General features: G+C 40.8%; 1 protein-coding gene across 1 annotated transcript in view; it reads right to left on the bottom strand.

The window, feature by feature from the left end:
* The window catches only part of DGKB (diacylglycerol kinase beta), a 604,653-nt gene that overhangs the window by 11,011 nt on the left and 574,392 nt on the right, over window positions 1–19,250 (bottom strand). Inside the window, exons 24-25 of the mRNA XM_090046888.1 lie at window positions 8,332–8,452; window positions 4,757–4,817 (exon numbers count right to left, since the gene is read on the bottom strand). Coding sequence (XP_089903014.1) covers window positions 4,757–4,817; window positions 8,332–8,452 — 182 coding nt within the window. The remainder of the gene's footprint in view (window positions 1–4,756; window positions 4,818–8,331; window positions 8,453–19,250) is intronic.

Below are 19,250 nucleotides of genomic sequence, written 5' to 3'. Positions count from 1 at the left end.
CCACAATAATTGTATTCCACAATAGCCATGTTTTACACCATCACTTAGGGGAAAGTTACATTTATTCACCAAAAAGAAAAAGCTCTCAAGAACCCATGTGCTGCTGTGCTGTTCCTATACAAAAATGCCAGTCAAAGTGTAGTAACAGGAAAAGTGGATGTCTTGTTCATCTCACTCAAACAGCCTGCAATCTTCAAAGTCCACATGTGCTGATGTTTTACTGAAATGCCATAGATATCATAGGAGCTGGTAGAAGAATATTTTCTTTCTGCATAATATACTGGATCTAGAGCAGCATTAACCAAGAAGTCAAGTTTAGCCGCTTGAAAAACATAATTTGCATTGTTGTCATTTGGTTCAACTTGTAAATTGAAGGGAAAATAGAGAAGGAACTCATAGCTTAGTCCATCCTGGAAAGGGATGGACTCAACCTTTTCTGAGAATTGGAATGTCTCAGTTGCTGGTGGAGTCTAGTCTCTAAAATACAAAGTTGCTTAGTTCCTGAAAGGTGTTGAATACAGTTATCATTTGAGCCACGTGCAGTGTGCCCTCAGTTCCAACAAATGCCACAATAAACTCAATGGGTGTTGATGGCACTTGAGTCTAGATCCACAGAGGCATGAGAATGACCCACAGAGGCACAGGGACAAGACTTTTAGGTGCTTGGTTCCTGTAGCAAAATCCACAGCACTGAGTTATGTGCCTAGGTTCCCTATATAACGTTTGGTGAGTTACAAAAGGCAGCACATTGAAAGGGAGCTACCTAATCTGGCTAGTAAGAAACACTAAAGCCAGGAGTGTACCTCAAACTTGCAATGTACAGACAAGTTCACTCAGCATTACTGGAGCCATCTCTCAGGATTCACAGTGGGCACATCTACACGAGATGCTTACTGCATGGTAGCCTAATAACACTGTCCAGTAGTGTGCCAGTCAAAAACTGTGCTAATAACCTACTGTGCAGTGTTGTTAGGCTACTGAGCAGTAAGTGTTACAAAAACCCATGCACCAGCAGTACTGCACAGTAAAAGTAATTGCTGCATATTCAGTTAGCACTTCATTTAGAAAGTACTAAATTAAATGTGCAGCAACTACCATGCATTAAAGTAGACATGTCCAGTATGTCTTAAGGCTGGTGCCTAAACCTGTTTGTTCTAAAAATGAAACATGTTTTTTTTCCAACCCTTTAAAATGCAACTGGAGGAAGAAGTAGTGCTGGTCTCAGTAGTATGATATTGTACAACTGTTTGGTAGTTAGAACACCCATCCAGCAAATGGGAGACCCAGATTCAAAATAGTAGAGTGAGGGAGCAGTAAATGATTGCCAATATTTATTGCTATCTAATAAAAATACCTTTTAAAAAGTGACAGAAACTGCTGATGCTCTTGACTATAACCTCTTCCCTGATATACTCTTTACTGTCAAAAGAAACTACTCTGTATCCTATAAAAACATTTTATGGAATGTAGGCAGATAATCCATTGGCTGCCTGTTTCATATAGGCACCATTCACTGACTCTTTCTGAATATTATTATTCTATAACTAAATACTAGAGGTGCACTGATATATCAGTTTGATATCGGATCAGTACCGATATAAAGAAAATTGTCTGTATTGGATATCGGCCTGATGGGGCTGATAAGTTGGTTGATAAATGCCCGTGCTGTGCAGCCGCAGCGCAGAATGGAGCAGAGCCAGGAGCATGGAAAGCTGCCTCCAGCTGGTAAGTTGGAAGGGGCAGGGGGAGGGAAGAGGCATGGGGGCACAGATCAACACCCCGCACGGTGAGGGAGGGGGCAAGGGTTGCCCAGCTGGGTAGGTGGGAGGGCCACCAGATGAAGCTTGTGGGATGCAGGCAGCTCCTGCCACTGCTGGTACCCTGGAAGGGCGTGGGGGAGCGTGTGCTCCCGGATCTGCATGGCGCAGGCTGCAGCTCCAGGGTGGAGCTGGCTCCGGCACTGCGCAGGGCTTTTCTTGCTGGGGGTGGGCTCAGAGCGGTCTCTGGTGGTGCTCAGAGAAGGCTGCAGCTATCCCAAATTTCACTGCATTCCCATATCACTGCCCAGCACAGCTGCAGCTTTTCCCGGCGCTTGGGTGCAGGTGAGGTGTTCAGCCGGGGCTGTACTGAGGGGCAACATGGGGCTGGGAGCAGAGCTGTGGTGACACTTGGGGTGGCTACAGCCTCCTCTCAGTCCTGCTAGAGCCCACTTCGAGCCCACCTCTAGCAAGAAAAGCCCTGCACAGCACCGTCCCCAGGTCCAGCTCCACCCCGCTCCAGCTCCACCCTGCACCGGCAGCCTGTGCTGCACAGATCCAGGGGCTGCCCCACCCATGAGCTGTGCCTCCATCTTGCGCCCCCTCCCTCACCATAGGGGGAGGTGATCTGCCCCTCCCATGCCCCTTCCCTTCCCCATCCCCTTCCACCACGCCGGACTTACCACCTGATGGCAGCTGTATTGGATATCAGATTGGTATCAGCTGATATGCTTCCTTAGATATTGGCTATCGGTATCGGCCCCCAAAATCTCTATTGGTGTACCCCTACTAAATACAGAAATTAATTAAGGAGGGGTAAGTGTTATTTTAACTCCTTCCTATTGAAACTATTCTGCTTCTAAAATATTTAAAATAAACATTTAATCTTATAACTTCTAAAATAAATATTTGTTAGGCCAGAGCCAGGAAGTACCACAAAGCATAACCCTTTAGCTCAGTAATCAGGGCACTGAGCTGCAAAGAGGGAGTCTCTGAACAGCATATCTGGCATTCTCTGGGGTATGGGGTTTGAATCAGCAGAGGAAGAATTAAACCCAAATATCTTACAACTTGGGTGATTGCTCTAGTTGCTGAAGCTATGGGCAGGCATTACATCTGTGCTGGGAGAAATGCCTTTCTCCTGGCACCAAAAGCTAGCATATGGGCATTCAAGAGGTTTTGCATAGAAAAGAACTGGCTTTTCCACAAAAAAAATGAGAGCAATTCCAACCAGGAAGATCTCTTTTATCTCATGCTAGCTTGAATGCACGTATACGTCTCTCAGGTCCTAAGGACCACCAGTATCTCAGTCCTCTGCCCTCCTCTACTCCAAGGGGAAGGAAGGGAGGGAGGGAGAACACTGGCTCCCTGGTAGCCCATGCAGTGGTAATCTGCAAGGAAGGGGACTCTGTTGCTTGAAAACTCTAAGAAACTGCCCCTAAAATATTCAGGCAGCAGTGCTAGTGGCCCCCGGCCACTGAACAGACCTGGGTCACCCCAGGTTTATGAAAGTGATGGGGCAGAATTCCCTCCACAACTTTATCTGTCCTAAGTGCCCCCTGTGGACAGTAAATGCCCCCATTTACTTAGCACCTATTCCAGGATAAATTATATTAAGATTTCTTATGTTTGTCATCATTATTGTTTTTTTTTTTTTTTTTTGCACAAATCATTTTTGTGCATGGGATATAGAAAATGAGATCAGGTAAAGCTCATTACAATGTGAGGAGCAATAGTAGCAACATCAGTAAACACACAAAGCTCCTCACCCTTTCCAGAGAAGAAAAAAGAGATATATTTTCTGTAATATAAAATAAAATACAATACAATCATTATAATGATTCTGTAACTAAATTGAGAGAGATTCATTGAGGTCCACTTTTGCTCCCACTACTGTTTGCCTTCAAGAAATAAACAGCTTATATCAATCATTTATTTATAAAAGGAAATGAATATATTCCATAGCACGCTTTTGTAGGACACATAAATTTCTTTTAAAAATCAGCGTAAATCTGGGAAGGGGTTGAGCCCGAGACCATGTGCAGTTTTTGTCCCCCTTTAAAGGGTATTTTTACTAGATAGCAATAATTAGCCTTGGTAATTTACTATTTTCTCACATTGGAATTTTAAATATCAGACCTGGTTCTGCATCCATAATTCTCTTTCTTAAACTGTATAGACTTATAAGCCTGAAAGCAAAATATTTAATCGTATTAAGAACAGTGGCTGGATAACAAAGACTGGATTTTGGGCAGAGTCACAGGATGACAGCACAGACATGCACAACCTGCAAGTCACCCGATGGTGTATGCACACGATCGTCATGTGTATGGCATCAGAGTTCATTAAGATGGGATTTTGTAAAAAAATATGCAGCCAAAAACCCTTCCATGGATTATCCTGGTCCTTCTCCAAGTCCAGTGAGTAGAAAATCCCAGGTTCTGTTCTGGATGTGTAAGTGCAGACTGCCATACTGTTGCTTTTTAATCATCCAGCTATCACTGCACAAGGTAATTTGCTATCTCTTCACTCCAAAATATTTTGTTCTAAATTTCATGAGGTTCCCCACTGTTCTGGCTTCATGCATCTATCTGTTTCTATGGCTTGCTCTTCATTGCTGTATCCGAGCATTTCTCAAGTATTTAAAATAAACAGTACAATAACAAGCTGTGCCTTTTTCCTACCATCTCAGCTTGTAGAAGAAATAGCATGATTAAATTACAGGTTTTTTGTTTCTTTGTATTCATGTGAGAGTGGGCGTGAATTCTATCTACATATGAAGAAACTGATGAGGGAAAAGCTAAGTCAACAGTGATGCCTTCAGTTGTCTCTTTGCCTACCATTTAAGAAAAGCTGAAATGAAAGTTTGTTTATTAGAGCTAGTTGAAAAAAAAAGTATTGAGGTATTTGTCAATTTTGTCAAGAAAAAATATTTCTTCTCCATCAAAGTTTGTTTGAAAACCAGCTCCATGACATATGGCAAATACTAGCATACTTACTGTACAAGGAGTCTGCATCCATGGCTCCCCATCAATCTGCATAGGCAGAGATTTGCTGGTCCTAAGGAAAAACATTTAATTGTATTAAGAAGTGTGCTTGGACAAAGTTCAGGAAATTTGCATTGTGAACACAGATACATGAGGACATGACAGACTCAGGCAATTACAAGATTGCCCTCAGTTGTACACTCAATTTCCACTAGTATCATCAAGAATTTCAGTCTTAAATTAAGCATATGTATGTGACCTTATGTTTTTACAAAATAGAGAGCTTGGTTTTCTTCTGACATATGTAATGTATGTAGATGGTGTGTTGCAGAGAAACCTAATGGTATGGACAGACATTACTTTGTCCTACTAAGAAGCATCTCATCATTGGAAGTGTTATGGGGGGTACAGTCCCTGCACCTGGAGAACTACAAATTTGCCAGCCAGCAGGTAATAGGGGGCTGCTCCTTGGGTCCCCCTGGCTCATAGTGGAGCCTGATGACTGATAACCTTCCTTCTCCCCTGCCATGGAAGGCTATCAATGCTCATCTGGCAGAGCCCACAGCTGCCCGTTTCCAGTTATCAGCTCTGCAACCCCCATGGGGGCTTCGCAGAGCTGTGGATACCCAGGTTTGGGCACAGCTATAGCAACAAGCAAAGCTTCAGCAAGGTTGCAGAAGGGCTCCTTGACAGCTCTCCTTCCTCTTTGTTCTGCAAAACACTGAGGTTCCACAATATGTTATCAGGGGTTCTGCAAAGAGATTGGGGGTAATGGTGCAGTGGGCTGGAAAGTAGTATGCCATCATTACCAGGTCTGGTTGCCTGGTTCCACATCAGCTCAGATGGCCCAGAGCTAGGGACAGGGGTTCTGCAGCAGAAGCAATGTGAAAGGGTCCTGCAACCTGGAAGTTTGAAAACTATTGACCTAAGGGAAGGGGTGCCAGAGGGACAAGCAGGGAGGCAGGAAAAGGTGGGCTACTGACTGCCTCACTTTGCCTGTACTTCTGGCTCCAGAAAGCAGCCAGTACAGGCAACATGCGTCCCAGAATAGAAAACATTTTGAGAATCAGTTTCGTAGAGTTGCTGTGGAGTTCACTGCTACTTAGCGAAGAACTGACCCCAATTTTTACTGCCAGAACCAGTATTGTTTTTCACCCTTTGGACATGCGTTTCAATGGCATAAAATGGGGTTGAAATTTGCCTCAGCTGCAGGAAACTCCATTGCCACTCTGGAGAACTACAACTTCCAAAATGTCTTGCACTTCATGAGGCTTCCCAGCTCTCTGCTTCCTGTGCCTGCAAGCCAAAGGTAAGAGAGGAAGGGGGGCAAAGGGTGAGAAATGGCTACCCTGGGTGAATTTTTTCCAGGAAGCACCACTGCCTTGCAGCACTGTTAAAGTGCTACAAACATCTTGAAAGGCAGTATGCTCACTTTTTGTAGCATAACAAGGGTGCATTTAGTGTTACAAATGTAACATATAACCAGGGCTTAAGCGTACTTCTATAATTCAGAACAAAAGTATACTGGCATTTTCAAAATATGGGGCTTCTCTTTTCTAAGAGAGGGCACTGAAGCGTGTGAATCCAAAGTTAATTATGTCAGAACTTTAGGGATAAACTTGATTTCAAGGACTGCCTTTTCCCCATAAGTTTGCATAGGGGCTAGTACAGTGGTACTAGGGCTCCTACATGCTACTACAGTACAACCAATAAATAATAATAAAGAGAATCCCATGCTACCTGTAACAATTTCAGACCAACAGTGATGAAGGAAACAAAAACGTTCTGTCAGCCACACCAACATATTTTTTTATGACAGAAGAAATGATTATCATAAAACCGGTGTCTAGTTCTGGTTACCCTACTTGTAGTCACATAACAATCAAATCAGTTCCCTGAAGTACTGTTCACAGAAGTTTTCCTTTTAAGAACTGGCCATTAGAATGTTTAGCATTCTAATCCAGGGGCTCTGATGTGGTATTCACTTTGGGCATCACTCTTTAACCCCGCCCCCCCCAATATACACAAACCCCAGCCATTTGAAAAAATTCCATCTTCTTTTCTTCAAGGCTTACATGGCCTTTTCTCATACAGTCTTTTCTGGCATGGGACGAGGAAGGGTATGACATGGGCCGTGTGTAGACAAAACGAGGGGCATGTGTGCACGACACTTGAAAGCAGACTACATGCTTTTGCACTATTTTAATGGTGTCAGTGTTTGCATACCTCAGTGGCATATTGAGCATGAATTTCACCTGCTGTAGGAAATTCGGTGGCATGATGCTCCTTAAATGACTTGGGGCACTGTAAACTAAAACTAAAACTAAAGCTGCCCCTATAGCTGCAAAGCAAACACCAGGCTCTGTGAAGCTCTGCAGCTCTGCAGGAAGCATTGCAGGCAGCCTGGCAGCAGCCTCTCCACCCAATAAAAGTGGTGAGCCTGATCTTTTTTTTCCCCCTTCCCTGGAGCCTGCCTGAGCTGCATGGGGGCCTGGTGCTTCCCTCCATGGCTACAGTGCCCCCTGGAACAGCCCAAGCCAGGTGACTGTGGGTGGGTGCCATCTGGGGGGCCCGCTGCTGCCACAGAGGGAAGCACCAGCTTTGCCAGCAGCCCAGGGACTGTTCCACCCACGGGCATCTCGCTCTCCCCTCCCCACCGCAGAGGCAGGTAAATAAGCAGGGCGTGTGCATGACACGGGGGTTTAATCAGCCCTAAATTGAAGCGTTGTTTTTTAAAACCCACCGCTTCAATTTAGGGCCCCCATTTCACCTACACATGCCTATATTCCATAAGTGAAAGACTTTGCAATTTCTGCTCTTGCAATATTTCATAAATTGAACATATAGGTCTTTCTTGATTGTACTCAGCACTTATTTTTACCAATGAAAACCACGTTCACTTTTAGCTCAGGAAATAATGTCACAGCCAAATTAGCCTCTCCTATTACTTCAGGGCTACCATATACCGGTACCTTTATTAACGCTGGCCTGTCATTGTTCAATAAATACATACATTAAAATTAAGGATTTTGAGTTTTGAGTATCACAAAGTCCTTTACAAACACTAATCACAACTGCTAACTCTGGTGAAGAATGTATTAAGATACTGATTATACATATGGAAGTATTAAGCTACTGATTATACGAAGATACTAATGATATGATATGGCATAAAATACACCAAAGATAAGCTATGTGCCTCAAGTTACACGAAGTTTGTGTTAATAATGAAACCCATGAGTTTTAAATTGCCATCCTTTGGTCTAACAAGTGGACCAGTGGACCATTCCTTTCGCAATGAAGTAAAAGCTGAAAATACCATGTAAAGACTAACTTTAAGAATTTGTCTGGTCTCTTTTTGATATGTTTGAAAAAAAGGAAACTTCATGGACACACGGAATCATTAACCATCCACCTCTGACAGGTTTTCCTATGCATGTAGTATGTAGCTTTCATTTAATATGTAGCAATAATTGCTTTTAACCAAAAGATATTACTGTGGTTGTTAGAATACAAATATAATGAACAAATAGCATTTAAAACATGAATGTGTTATTCCAATATGCTAGGCAGAATAAATATTATACCTGATAACAACAGATGAACACTGGGCTAGCCGCTTTCCAGCACTTTTCAGTCCTGTATATATCTGACCCATTTCCATAGCTCCTTCCAGACCAACCACTTCCATCAGTTGATCACTCAGATCTGAAACAATGCAACACACTGCTGTTTAGGAAAATGCATGCACTTCATCTAGAAATAAATATTGAAGTAACATGACAGATAGGTATCAATAGCAAAAACAACTGTGATAGTGACATCAGATGAGAAATATGGGGGTGGGGGGGAAGTGTGAAAACATTACCTAACTTCACTAGAAGTTAGTTACAGTATTAAGGCCTAGTAAAATTAGATTCACTTGCAAGTCATCCAAAACAACCTACCAAAAAAAAATCTCAAATCAAATAATAAGAAGTGTCCATGTTTATTATAATATTAAAGGGTATTTTAATATATACCTATAATACTGATTATATTATGTGAAGAACTGTACATGACTCCTATTTTGATACCCTAGCATATACCATTATAAAAGATTCTTTAAATCTTTTTTGAGAAGTTGTGTCAACTCTACTGTTTGCAGCAGATATCTGAAATTTGGTAGAGGAAAAGACCTTGAGCTAGAGAACTGCCTTATTCTTGTCTCATTAAATTCCATTCAGGCAGCCTTCTACAACTTTAATTTGACCCCTTATATGTAGCATCATAATACAATGTTTAATTACACGATAACTTGTAATTTTTATGAGACTCTTGTCTTACACAGAGCGCACAAGTTAGATATAAAATGGAGCATAATTGAAGTTGCATAGATAATTTTTAATGTGGTATTTCTTTTTCAGCTATACACACATACACACACACACACACACTATATAGATATATATATATGTATACACATAATGTGTGTGTGTGTATAATTTGGTATTTTCTTTCTTTTTCAACTATATATATATATATATATATATATATATATATATATATATATATATATATAGTGTGTATACACACATATACACACATAGTTGAAAAAGAAAGGAAATCCCAAATTTATACACACACACTATATATATACCGTGTGTGTGTGTGTGTGTGTGTATAGAGAGAGAGAGTTTAAAAATACGTGTGTGACATTCTTGTTACTTAACTTTCTAAAATTTAATTTAATACACTATTGAAAGTGAAATAAACACTTCTTGACAACTTCAAGGAATCAGTAGACACAGTTTAGGATGCAAAAAAGGTCTATAACCATGAATATCAATATTCATACTCGAGACTAGTTTGTGATGCAACCCAAGTTAGCAAAATCCTATTTGGATCCCACTTGCTTTGCTTTGTGCAAAATGTTTTGCAAGTTCCAGTTGAAATGTATGTTGCCAAGAACAGATGGACTGGGAGTAGAAACATTTTCTTTCAGTTGTATATTATGCTTCAATGTCCCTTATTTTATAAACTGGCTGTTAATATCCATGCTACCATGTGATAGTCTAGCTAGTGAAGTAGAAAAAAGGTTAAAATCTGAGAGGTCATCTTTATGACATTGCCAAAGGAAAGGAGAGAACATTATTATTTGTATGTTTTAACTCTTCAACCATTAATATTGGTGGAATTCATGATTAGTTTTGTAACTAAAGGGCTGTTCTAAAATTTCAGAAGGAAACTTTAACCTCTTTGGTATTTAGATTGAGGTAATTTACTGAAACCTGTGTACCAAGGGGGAAATTTGGTGGAGAATTAGAATACAGTTACTTTAGTAACTGGTCCAGATTATTTCTTTTCAGTCAGAAAGATTATTGCTGGAAAGTACCTTCATTTTATTTCTCTCCTTTTTCTCTATGTCCTTGCTGTTTTTTTCAGAGTGAAATTAGTTTCATACAATGACAGTGCAACAACAAACACAATCTTTGATTACTATTTTAAAATGTTAAAATAGAAAATAGACCAAAATACAGCAGCTCCTTGGATACAATAGAATCATAGAAAAAAGGCCTGAAAAAGACCTCAAGAAGTCATGTTGTCCAATGCTGTTGGGCAGCATCATCTCTGTTTAAAACACCACAGACAAAAGTATTTCCATATTAATTTGTTTTCTTATTTAAAAAAACATAAGTTTAACTTTGTATTTATGGTTTTCTATTGCCTACTTTCTTAAAAATATAATATTCTCTTAAGACTGAATTACCCATGTGTATATCCAATCATAAGTCAAGCTTAAACGTATTCCATTTTCATTGATATCCCCAGAGGGTTAAAAGACAACATTTCTTGGATAGTAAAAGCATACAACATTTTATAAATGTATTAAATCATGTATTAAATCTGGATAAATTAACATCATAGATCCATTACTAGGTAATTAAAATTATTTTTTAAATAATGGGAGAATAATTAAGAACAGATTTTTTTTTTACTGACAGCTCATGCAACATATGCAAGATTCAAGATAGTGACATTTGCAGTGACATAAATGTGATGCATCATTTTTCAGTTATAGAGATGTTCATGCCAGTGACAGCAGGGAACTAAGGACAAAATCCTGCCCCTTGATCCACACTACCTACATCCAAAAATTGATAAACCCTGGAATCCAACAATATGGTTTTGACCTTCGAAAAGCGAGGCCATTTCAAAATATTCACACTTGTAATGAGACAGTCCTCTACAAATGGGAGGAACTTTGGGCCAAACAGGAATATTTTTAGTCGCAATCTTAAACTAATCACTTGTTACTTTCTGCTGTACAGTTATCTGACACTACGTTTTATACCTATATATATCCTTCATCTGCTATAATCAATACTTATAAGTTGAAGGTCAGACTTTCAAAAGAGTTTAGATCCGGCACTTCCCAGTGAGAACAACTACAACTGCTGGGTGCTGGGTAATGTTAAAATCAGGCTGTTTCACTGAGATGTGCAAATGTGATCTGAGCTCTAACGGCTAATCGGCCCTGAAGAGTCCCTTGCGATCAGTGCATTAGAAAAGTGGTTTCTGACTACTGTCTTTGGGTTCTTGAGTTAGTTTGATCTACTTTAAGCGTTGTAAAAGAACTGAAGGCTCTCACTTGTTTTCTATTTGAATGAGCCATTAGATTGTGTGGGAATGTTTTCACAGCACCATGCCTCTCCTGCCCTCTTCCATAAACCAAACTACTTCACGTGTCTCCTCATATTAGCACCATCAGTAAACAAAGCCAGCTCTCATGAGCGAGTGCTGATGTTAGCAGATTCTGAATAGCATGCAGAGGGGCATCTGACCCCGTGCACTCATTCCTGATGGGGGGATAAAGTCACTAGGGATATTGGCAGCCTACTTCCTCCTCTCAGGCAAGTGGAGGGGAGGAGCACAAATGAAAACTTGCACTAGTAGTTGACAAAACACCATGCATGAATTTGAGCCCTTTACAGTACTTCCTCAACCCTAGAAGAAACACACTTGGAAACCTTAAAGCTTTTCAATGCAAAGTTTATATTGCCTCTTATCTCTGCACTAAATACACACTTCAATATATAAAGTGAATGTACAATACAATAATACATTTGGAATTCATGTATGAAGTTAAGACAAGGAAACCAAATGAGGGTAGGGGGTGGGGAGAAACAGTGTGATTAGAAACAGTGATTTACATAAAGAACTTTCCTTCTGTAATGGAACTGTTTTGATATCCAATTTATCTCTGAAATGTATAAATATTGCTGTCCTGGCAAGAGATTGAAAGACTCTATTATAATTTGGGGTTACTGTACTTACTCAGGCACATTTGCATAAAAACACTGTTGGTCAGTGGTAAATCTGTCTCCGGCGGCACTTTGTCTTCGGAGAGAAAGGACTACATGGCTGACTAAATGTAATTAAACCCTGGTAATCATCATGCTGGAAATTTTTTTGGTTCCAGTTAAAATACAGGATAAGACTTTGAAAACTGGTGTGTTGCCAGAAAGCCCTTGAAAACCTGCTGAGTTCAATGCTCTGCACCACATGAATGCTATAGTATCTGCTCGGAACAGTGCATGTATTAAAAATACAATTTTCCATTATGCAAGAATGTAGGGTCATTCTTATATGCAGAGATAGGAACCGCTGTTGTATAAAGTGCTAAAGATATGCTTAAATCATGGACTTTGCATGCTTTAAGACAGACAGTTGCTAGATTACTTTGTTAAAATAAAGTAGCAAAATCACAGTAAACTGTGCAATCTGAAGATTTAAAAAAAGCAAGGACTAGCAGGAACAGAGAAATATACCATAGTACATGTTATAATTTATATTGTAATTGAAACTTGAAGCCCAGCTGAAATCAGGGCCCACTTATATTAGCTATGCAGTAAAAATAGAGGGAGACAGACCTTGCCTTCAGGAGTTTATAATCTAAATAGATAAGACAAAGAAAAGGTCAGAGGAAGGAAGTATTATTACTTTAGTTTTATAGAGGGAGAAATGATACATAGATCACAGCTCTGATCCTGCAAAATGTGTGTGTGTGTGTGTGTATGTGTAAAACTTTTCACATCATGAGTGGTCCATGAAGTTAGTCAGAGTGCATTATGAGTAAGTCTCTGCAGAATCAGGAACTTATTAAACAAGGTCACACATGAAGTTTGTGACAGATAAAGGATCTGAATTCAGTTTTTCTGAAACCCAAGTGAATTATCAAAATTATCCTCTCTGAGTAGTGACTTCATGGGACTACCTATGTGAGTAAAGTTCTATACAACGTGCGTGTCTCCAGCATCTGACACACTTCTATTCTGTGTGCTGCAGAGTTCTGGTTCTAGTGTGTATGCATCCTATAGTAGCCTGTCTGTTAGGGCTGTCCAGCTGGCGGCCTGTAGGTCACATGCAGCCCACAAGGGGTTAATGTGTGTCCTCTGGACTCTCATCTGGTTGCTGTTCCCCTTTTTGCTCTGGCTTAAGCAGTAGCTAAGGGCTCAGAGCTCCTCCTCCATCCTTGGGCTTCTGCTGCATAGCCCTACCTCAGAGGCTGGGGTTGAGAAGCATGGCAAAGTCTGCAGCACCAGAGAAGCTATTGGCCTGGAGCAATCATGCGGTATGATGCAGTGGAGCCCACAGCTGGGCAACTGGAGGTGAGGCCCACACACTCATGTGGTGTGCAGCCTGGGGGGCCCATGGCCCACATGAAATGTGGCCCCCACTGGTGTGGTCTGTCTGGTCCTGGCTGCTTAAAAGTTGGATAGCCTTGCTGTATGTCATACACAGATTGATTCTAAGCCCAATTCCTTGCTCAAGACTTACTGAAGCAACACACACTCTCCCTTATACTTAGATATTTTAAAAAGGAAAGAAAAAGACCTTGAATAATATAAGTTGGCCTATTGTGATTTTTACCTTTAAGAGATACTCAGTTGCTACAATGATAGGTGCCAGTACAAGAATATTTTATATATGCATACATACACATACCTCTCTCTCTCTCTCTCTATATATATATATATATACACACACACACACCCACACACACACACCCACACACACACACACCCACACACACACATACTTTTTATATATGTGTATAAAGTATATATATCTATACTTTATAGATGCAAAGAAGAAGAGACAAGACAAAGGAAAATTATATTTCTTTCTAACCAATTTGAAATTGGTGTACACCAAAGCAGCTTAGTGGGATAGGGTTTTGAATTAAAGTAATTTGCAAGTGATTAAAAAGAATAAAAAGAATAAAAGTGTGACTACTAAAAAAAGGGCAAAAATTTCCACTGATTTCAGTAGTACAACATTATCACCCAGTATTTTCTGTCTTGCATAAGCTTAGCACACAGACTCACTCCTCAAATGGAATCTCTTAACAGCCTCCTACTGCAGATTGGATTTTCAGTACAAAATCATCTCCTGACTTTCATTTAGCATGCAATTGTGAGCTTACTTAAAACTAGCAGGGGAACAAGGATGAGTAACTCCTTATAATTAAATATTTTGTGAAACATTTTAACATGCACAAAAGATCTTTGTAAAACTTTTTCCTTACATGAACCCTTCCCTCCCCCCTTAACAGATACATTCTTGATTAACACTGGGGGGAAAAAAGGGAAAAAGAAATGAAGCATTCAAATCAAATCACTCCCCAATCCAACAACTGCTCCCAAGACCAATGTTCAGATTTCTAACATTCTGAAACAAGAGGTTTCGTCTTCCTCTTCAGGAGATCATTATGGAAAAGCCTTTTATGGCACAGCTTAGCAGGCCAAATGTATTCTTTTTAGAGATTTATTCTTTTAATAGTTTGAGGTACAATTGTATTGAACATATTGCTGCACCAAAACCCCCCTATTATTTTAATCTGTATTCTTTTAAAAGTTATTTTTTCAAAAGGGTTTCACTCTGTTACTCTTCTACCCTCTTCATCCAACAGAACAAAAGCCGTTCTATGAAAGGAGTCTAAACTTGGACAAATTGTAAAAAAAGCAAAGTTCCTCTCTGTTTTTATCAAATTTGATTGCTGCAGCTGTTCCCAGTTTCTGTATTTTAAAAATAGCCTTATTCAGTGGCTTGTTGGCTAAAGGCCAGAGTACCATTAGAACATGCTGTACGGAAAACCTCTATTCAGTTACAGATACAGAAATATATTTAAGATCAGTGGGGGTCATCGGCAGCAAACACTTGTAGGGGAAAATGGAATTTTAATGTGCTTGGACTGCTCACCACTTTTAACAGATATTTAAGAACTTCAAACCGGATATCTTTCTGTTTGTATTGGTACTATCAGATTACTGGGCATCAGGTACAATACAATATGAGCAAGTCAAGATTGTTTCAACTAACAAAAATAGATCTAATTCTCAGATTACTTCTATGTAGTTCTGGCATTCACTTCAAATGGCTCCTAGTAATACTGTATATTTGATTAGCCTATAAAAATGCCACTGTTTAGAAAGGAAAGATACAATAATATTGATGGACCTGTAGAAATTTGATCAATGTAAACCAGTTTTGATCTGTACATTTCTAAGAGTAGTAGACAGAGGATAAATATTCCCCTTCTTCGAGGGAACAAAATGTTCTAATGTAGTTAGTGTTGCATTTTCCCCTCAGAGAAAGGAGTTTTTCTCTGGGTGAATCTTGACTCTATTGATATCAATGACAAAACTCAGATTGATTTCAATGGGCTAGGATTTTTGTCAAAAGCAGGCACATGATCTAGAAGCCCCAGAGAATCTAAGGACCTCCATCTCTTTGGCACACAGTTCATTCATAGGTCTCATTCCCATGTATGTCCTGTTATACTTACATTCTATAATCTCCGGTTCTGTAATGTATAAATGGAGTGGATTTAATCTGGCTCAGAACAACAGCAATTTCTGAAGCATTCTCCTTCAGAAAATCTGTGTACTTTAGATAGTTGCCTTCTACTTCAAAAGATTTCCACTTGAAAATATTTTGGAAGCCACCCATGACGGTCCTGAAATTTTCCACAGTTCAGAACATTTAGCCATTTCTGGTGGTCTGAAACATGAATGATGCATGCCCCTGGTGGCTGGGATGGCAGGAGCGGGAGTGTGGCAGCGGTAAGTAGGAGCTCCTGTAGACGCTGCCGGCTCTGTCAGCAGTGGGGTGGTAAGTGCTGACCAGGGGTCAGTGACCACCCACAGACGCTGCTGGCAGTGGTGGCCAGTGGCAATCCTAGACTGCCTGCAGACACCACTGGTGGTGTTGGCGGCAAGGTGGTGAGTGGCAACTGCCTGCAGGTGCCACTGACAGTGTCAGCAGCGCCTTTTTGTAGGGGGTGCATCGCCACACTCAGGAGGTGCACATGCTTTGTCTATGTATTACCCCGGTCTGAAACATCCACATAAAAAAAATTATTTAAAGTTATGTCTACACTGCAGTGTCACAAGAGCACTTGGAAAGATATTTAATATACCTCTTATTTAGACAGCTTGGGTACTAATAACAGTGAAAGTGTGGCAGTGCAGACTTCAGTACAGGCTGTACAAGCCTTCTGGACATCATCACTTCTTACTTAGTGTTTATACAGTTTCACTGTTACTGGGATCTGAACTAGTATCCAGATGCAACAGAACACCCAAAAAAGGCTAAAGGCCAGATCCTATTCTATGCATTAGATACAAAGCAATCAGGATTCTAGACCTGATTGCTTTGTATTGATCAGGACTCTTTTTCCTCTAGACTAATATGGCTACAACCTGGACATTACATATGAAGTGTAATGTCCAGGTTCTAGCCATATCAGGGCCTGCACTGTTCAACATCTTCATCAGTGACTTGGATGAGGGGGTAACTCCCTGTTCAAATTTGCTGATGACACTAAGATGTGGGGGGATGTGGGCATGCTAGATGGGAGAAATAGGCTACAATCGGACCTAGACAGGTTACAGGGGTGGGCGGATGAGAATAGGATGGGATTCAACACTGACAAGTGCAAGGTGCTGCACCTGGGAAGGAAGAACCAGCACCATACCTACAGGCTGGGAAATTCCCTTCTTGTCAGTGCAGAGGCAGAAAAGGATCTTGGAGTCATCATTAATGCCAAGATGAACATGGGCCGGCAGTGTGGGGATGCAGTCAGGAAGGCCAACCGTACCTTGTCATGCATCCACAGATGCATCTCAAAAAGGTCCAAGGAGGTGACACTATGCGACACTGGTCAGGCTGCAGTTGGAGTACTGTGTCCAGTTCTGGGTGCCGCACTTCAGGAGGGATGTGGACAACATGAAGAAGGTCCAGAGGAGGGCCACTTGCATGAGGAGACTGGATAGGCACCTGGCCGGGGTCTTATGACATCCTCCCACCCCCAGTGCTCCTTCCTGCCCATGGCAGGGGGTCAGACTAGATGATCTGTCAAGGTCCCTTCCGACTCACTGATTCTATGATTCTATGATCAGGGGGCAGCAGGGCAGGCCCTATGAGGAGAGGTTAAGGGACCTGAACCTGTTTAACCTCCACAAAAGAAGGCTGAGGGGGGATCTAGTGGCCTGTTACAAACTAGGCACAGGGGACAAGCAGGCATTGGGGGAGTCCCTGTTCTCCTGAGCACTACCAGGAGTGACTAGAAATAATGGTCATAAGCTGGCAGAGGGTAAATTCAGATTAGACATCAGGAGGCACTACTTCAGTCAGGGCGGCTAGGATCTGGAACCAACTTCCAAGGGAAGTGGTGCTGGCTCTTACCCTGGGTGTCTTTAAAATGAGGCTAGATGAACACCTTGCTGGGGTCGTTTGACCCCAGTACTCTTTCCTGCCATGGCAGGGGGTCGGACTTGATGATCTGCTCAGGTCCCTTCCGACCCTACTAACTATGAAACTATGCACTAGGTCACCTATGTACAAACTTGTTGCACCTTGATCTAAGGGAGAATGCGCTGATCATGCTACATCACCTGCATCTGCTGCTATATCTTAACATCTGAAATTCTCTAATGAGGCAGCCCTAGACTTGTCCATAGCTTCTGCTCTCAGTACCTCAAGGAACTGAGGCCCAAGGGCAGGCGCTGAGATCACGCCCAGAGCAGCCTCACTGGAAGACTTCTGGTTCTAGAGTAAACTTGGATAGGCAGGGAATACTCAAATACACGATCCAAAAGACCTGCACTGACTCAACATAAACAAGCTCCTAGCACAATAAGATAGATATGATAGTATCTGGCCCCAAGAATCTGATTCTCATTTATATAAAGGGAGACAAAACACAAATGGGGAAAAGGAACAACAGGTCAAGGCTTTTAATGTTATATATGCAGTCTATCCACTCCCCAAATGGATTAAGCTAAAACAGAATCAGGTACTCTTGTTCTGTTTACATCTGGAATTACAGAAGAACAGTATCCTTTACTTCCTGAACAGCTATGCTGATTAAATCCATGTGAAGAATTGCCTTTCTGGTTACTTGCTTCCATCATTGTAGGGCTTCATCATTACTATTTTAAAATACTAATTCTCTCCAATAACTTGCTTTGTTTGCATTTTTTCCATTTTTGTCTGAGTATTATGGGCTGTATTGCAATGAAACATATATAGAAGTATTATCTTTCATTGCAGAGACGTATCTGAGAGAGCTTCTCACGTGAGTTGAGGACATGGGTTTTAAGTGGAGCATGTTGGGACATGTTCCTATGCTCCTTAGTTTTCCGGCTACTATTCTATTTTTTCTATTGTGTGGGACTATGGGTGATATTTTAATGACTAAATTTAATCGTTATTAGGGTACCTGGAGTTCATGTGTGGGGATTTTTTGTAGTATTTGTTAAATCCCAGAAATTTTACAAAGCAAAAATGAAATTATTGCTTTTACTGGTAGCCACTAACTAGGAAAGATTTTTCTCTAATACTTGAGAAAATTTATTTTTTGTAGAGTCATTTAATAATTAGCACAATTTTTAGAGTCCCTTACCTGCAAAATTGTAAGCATATACTTGACTTCACTGACTTGAGAAAGACTATCCAGGTGTTTCAAGATAAACACGGGCTTAAGTGCTTTAGTTAATTGGGGTAATATCACAGTAGCCTAGACCACAGGGTAGAAAGTGAAATGAACAAATGTATGTGATGCCAATACACAGACATTTACAAAATGAAGACCTCTGCAAATTTAGACTTAAGTTGTATACACAAATAATTGGTAACCTTTTGAATATGCAGTTTCTTTTGACATCACAAGACAGTCATAGTACTATTAAATAAATATTTTAGCCTTTTGTGCCTCTATCCTAGTTTTCTGCATTAGGTTCCAAAGCACAAGGGGGTTGCAATGCACAAACAGAATTAAAGGAAATGGAAGATGCAGGTGCACTAATAAATGGGTGGTCTTTGGATTACAGTATTTATGTGTACTATGCCGAGCTAAACAGAAACCTAAATGTTACACATGCTAAGTGGTACAACAAGAACATCTGTGTTGGGGGACTGAACTGGCATGGCTAACACCTCCAGTGCCAGGTGCAAAGGA

The sequence above is a fragment of the Crocodylus siamensis genome, chromosome 5, assembly GCF_052110815.1.
Source record: "Crocodylus siamensis isolate JL-2025a chromosome 5, ASM5211081v1, whole genome shotgun sequence".
Classification (NCBI taxonomy): Eukaryota; Metazoa; Chordata; order Crocodylia; family Crocodylidae; genus Crocodylus; species Crocodylus siamensis.
This window is presented reverse-complemented; position numbering and strand designations above follow the sequence as displayed.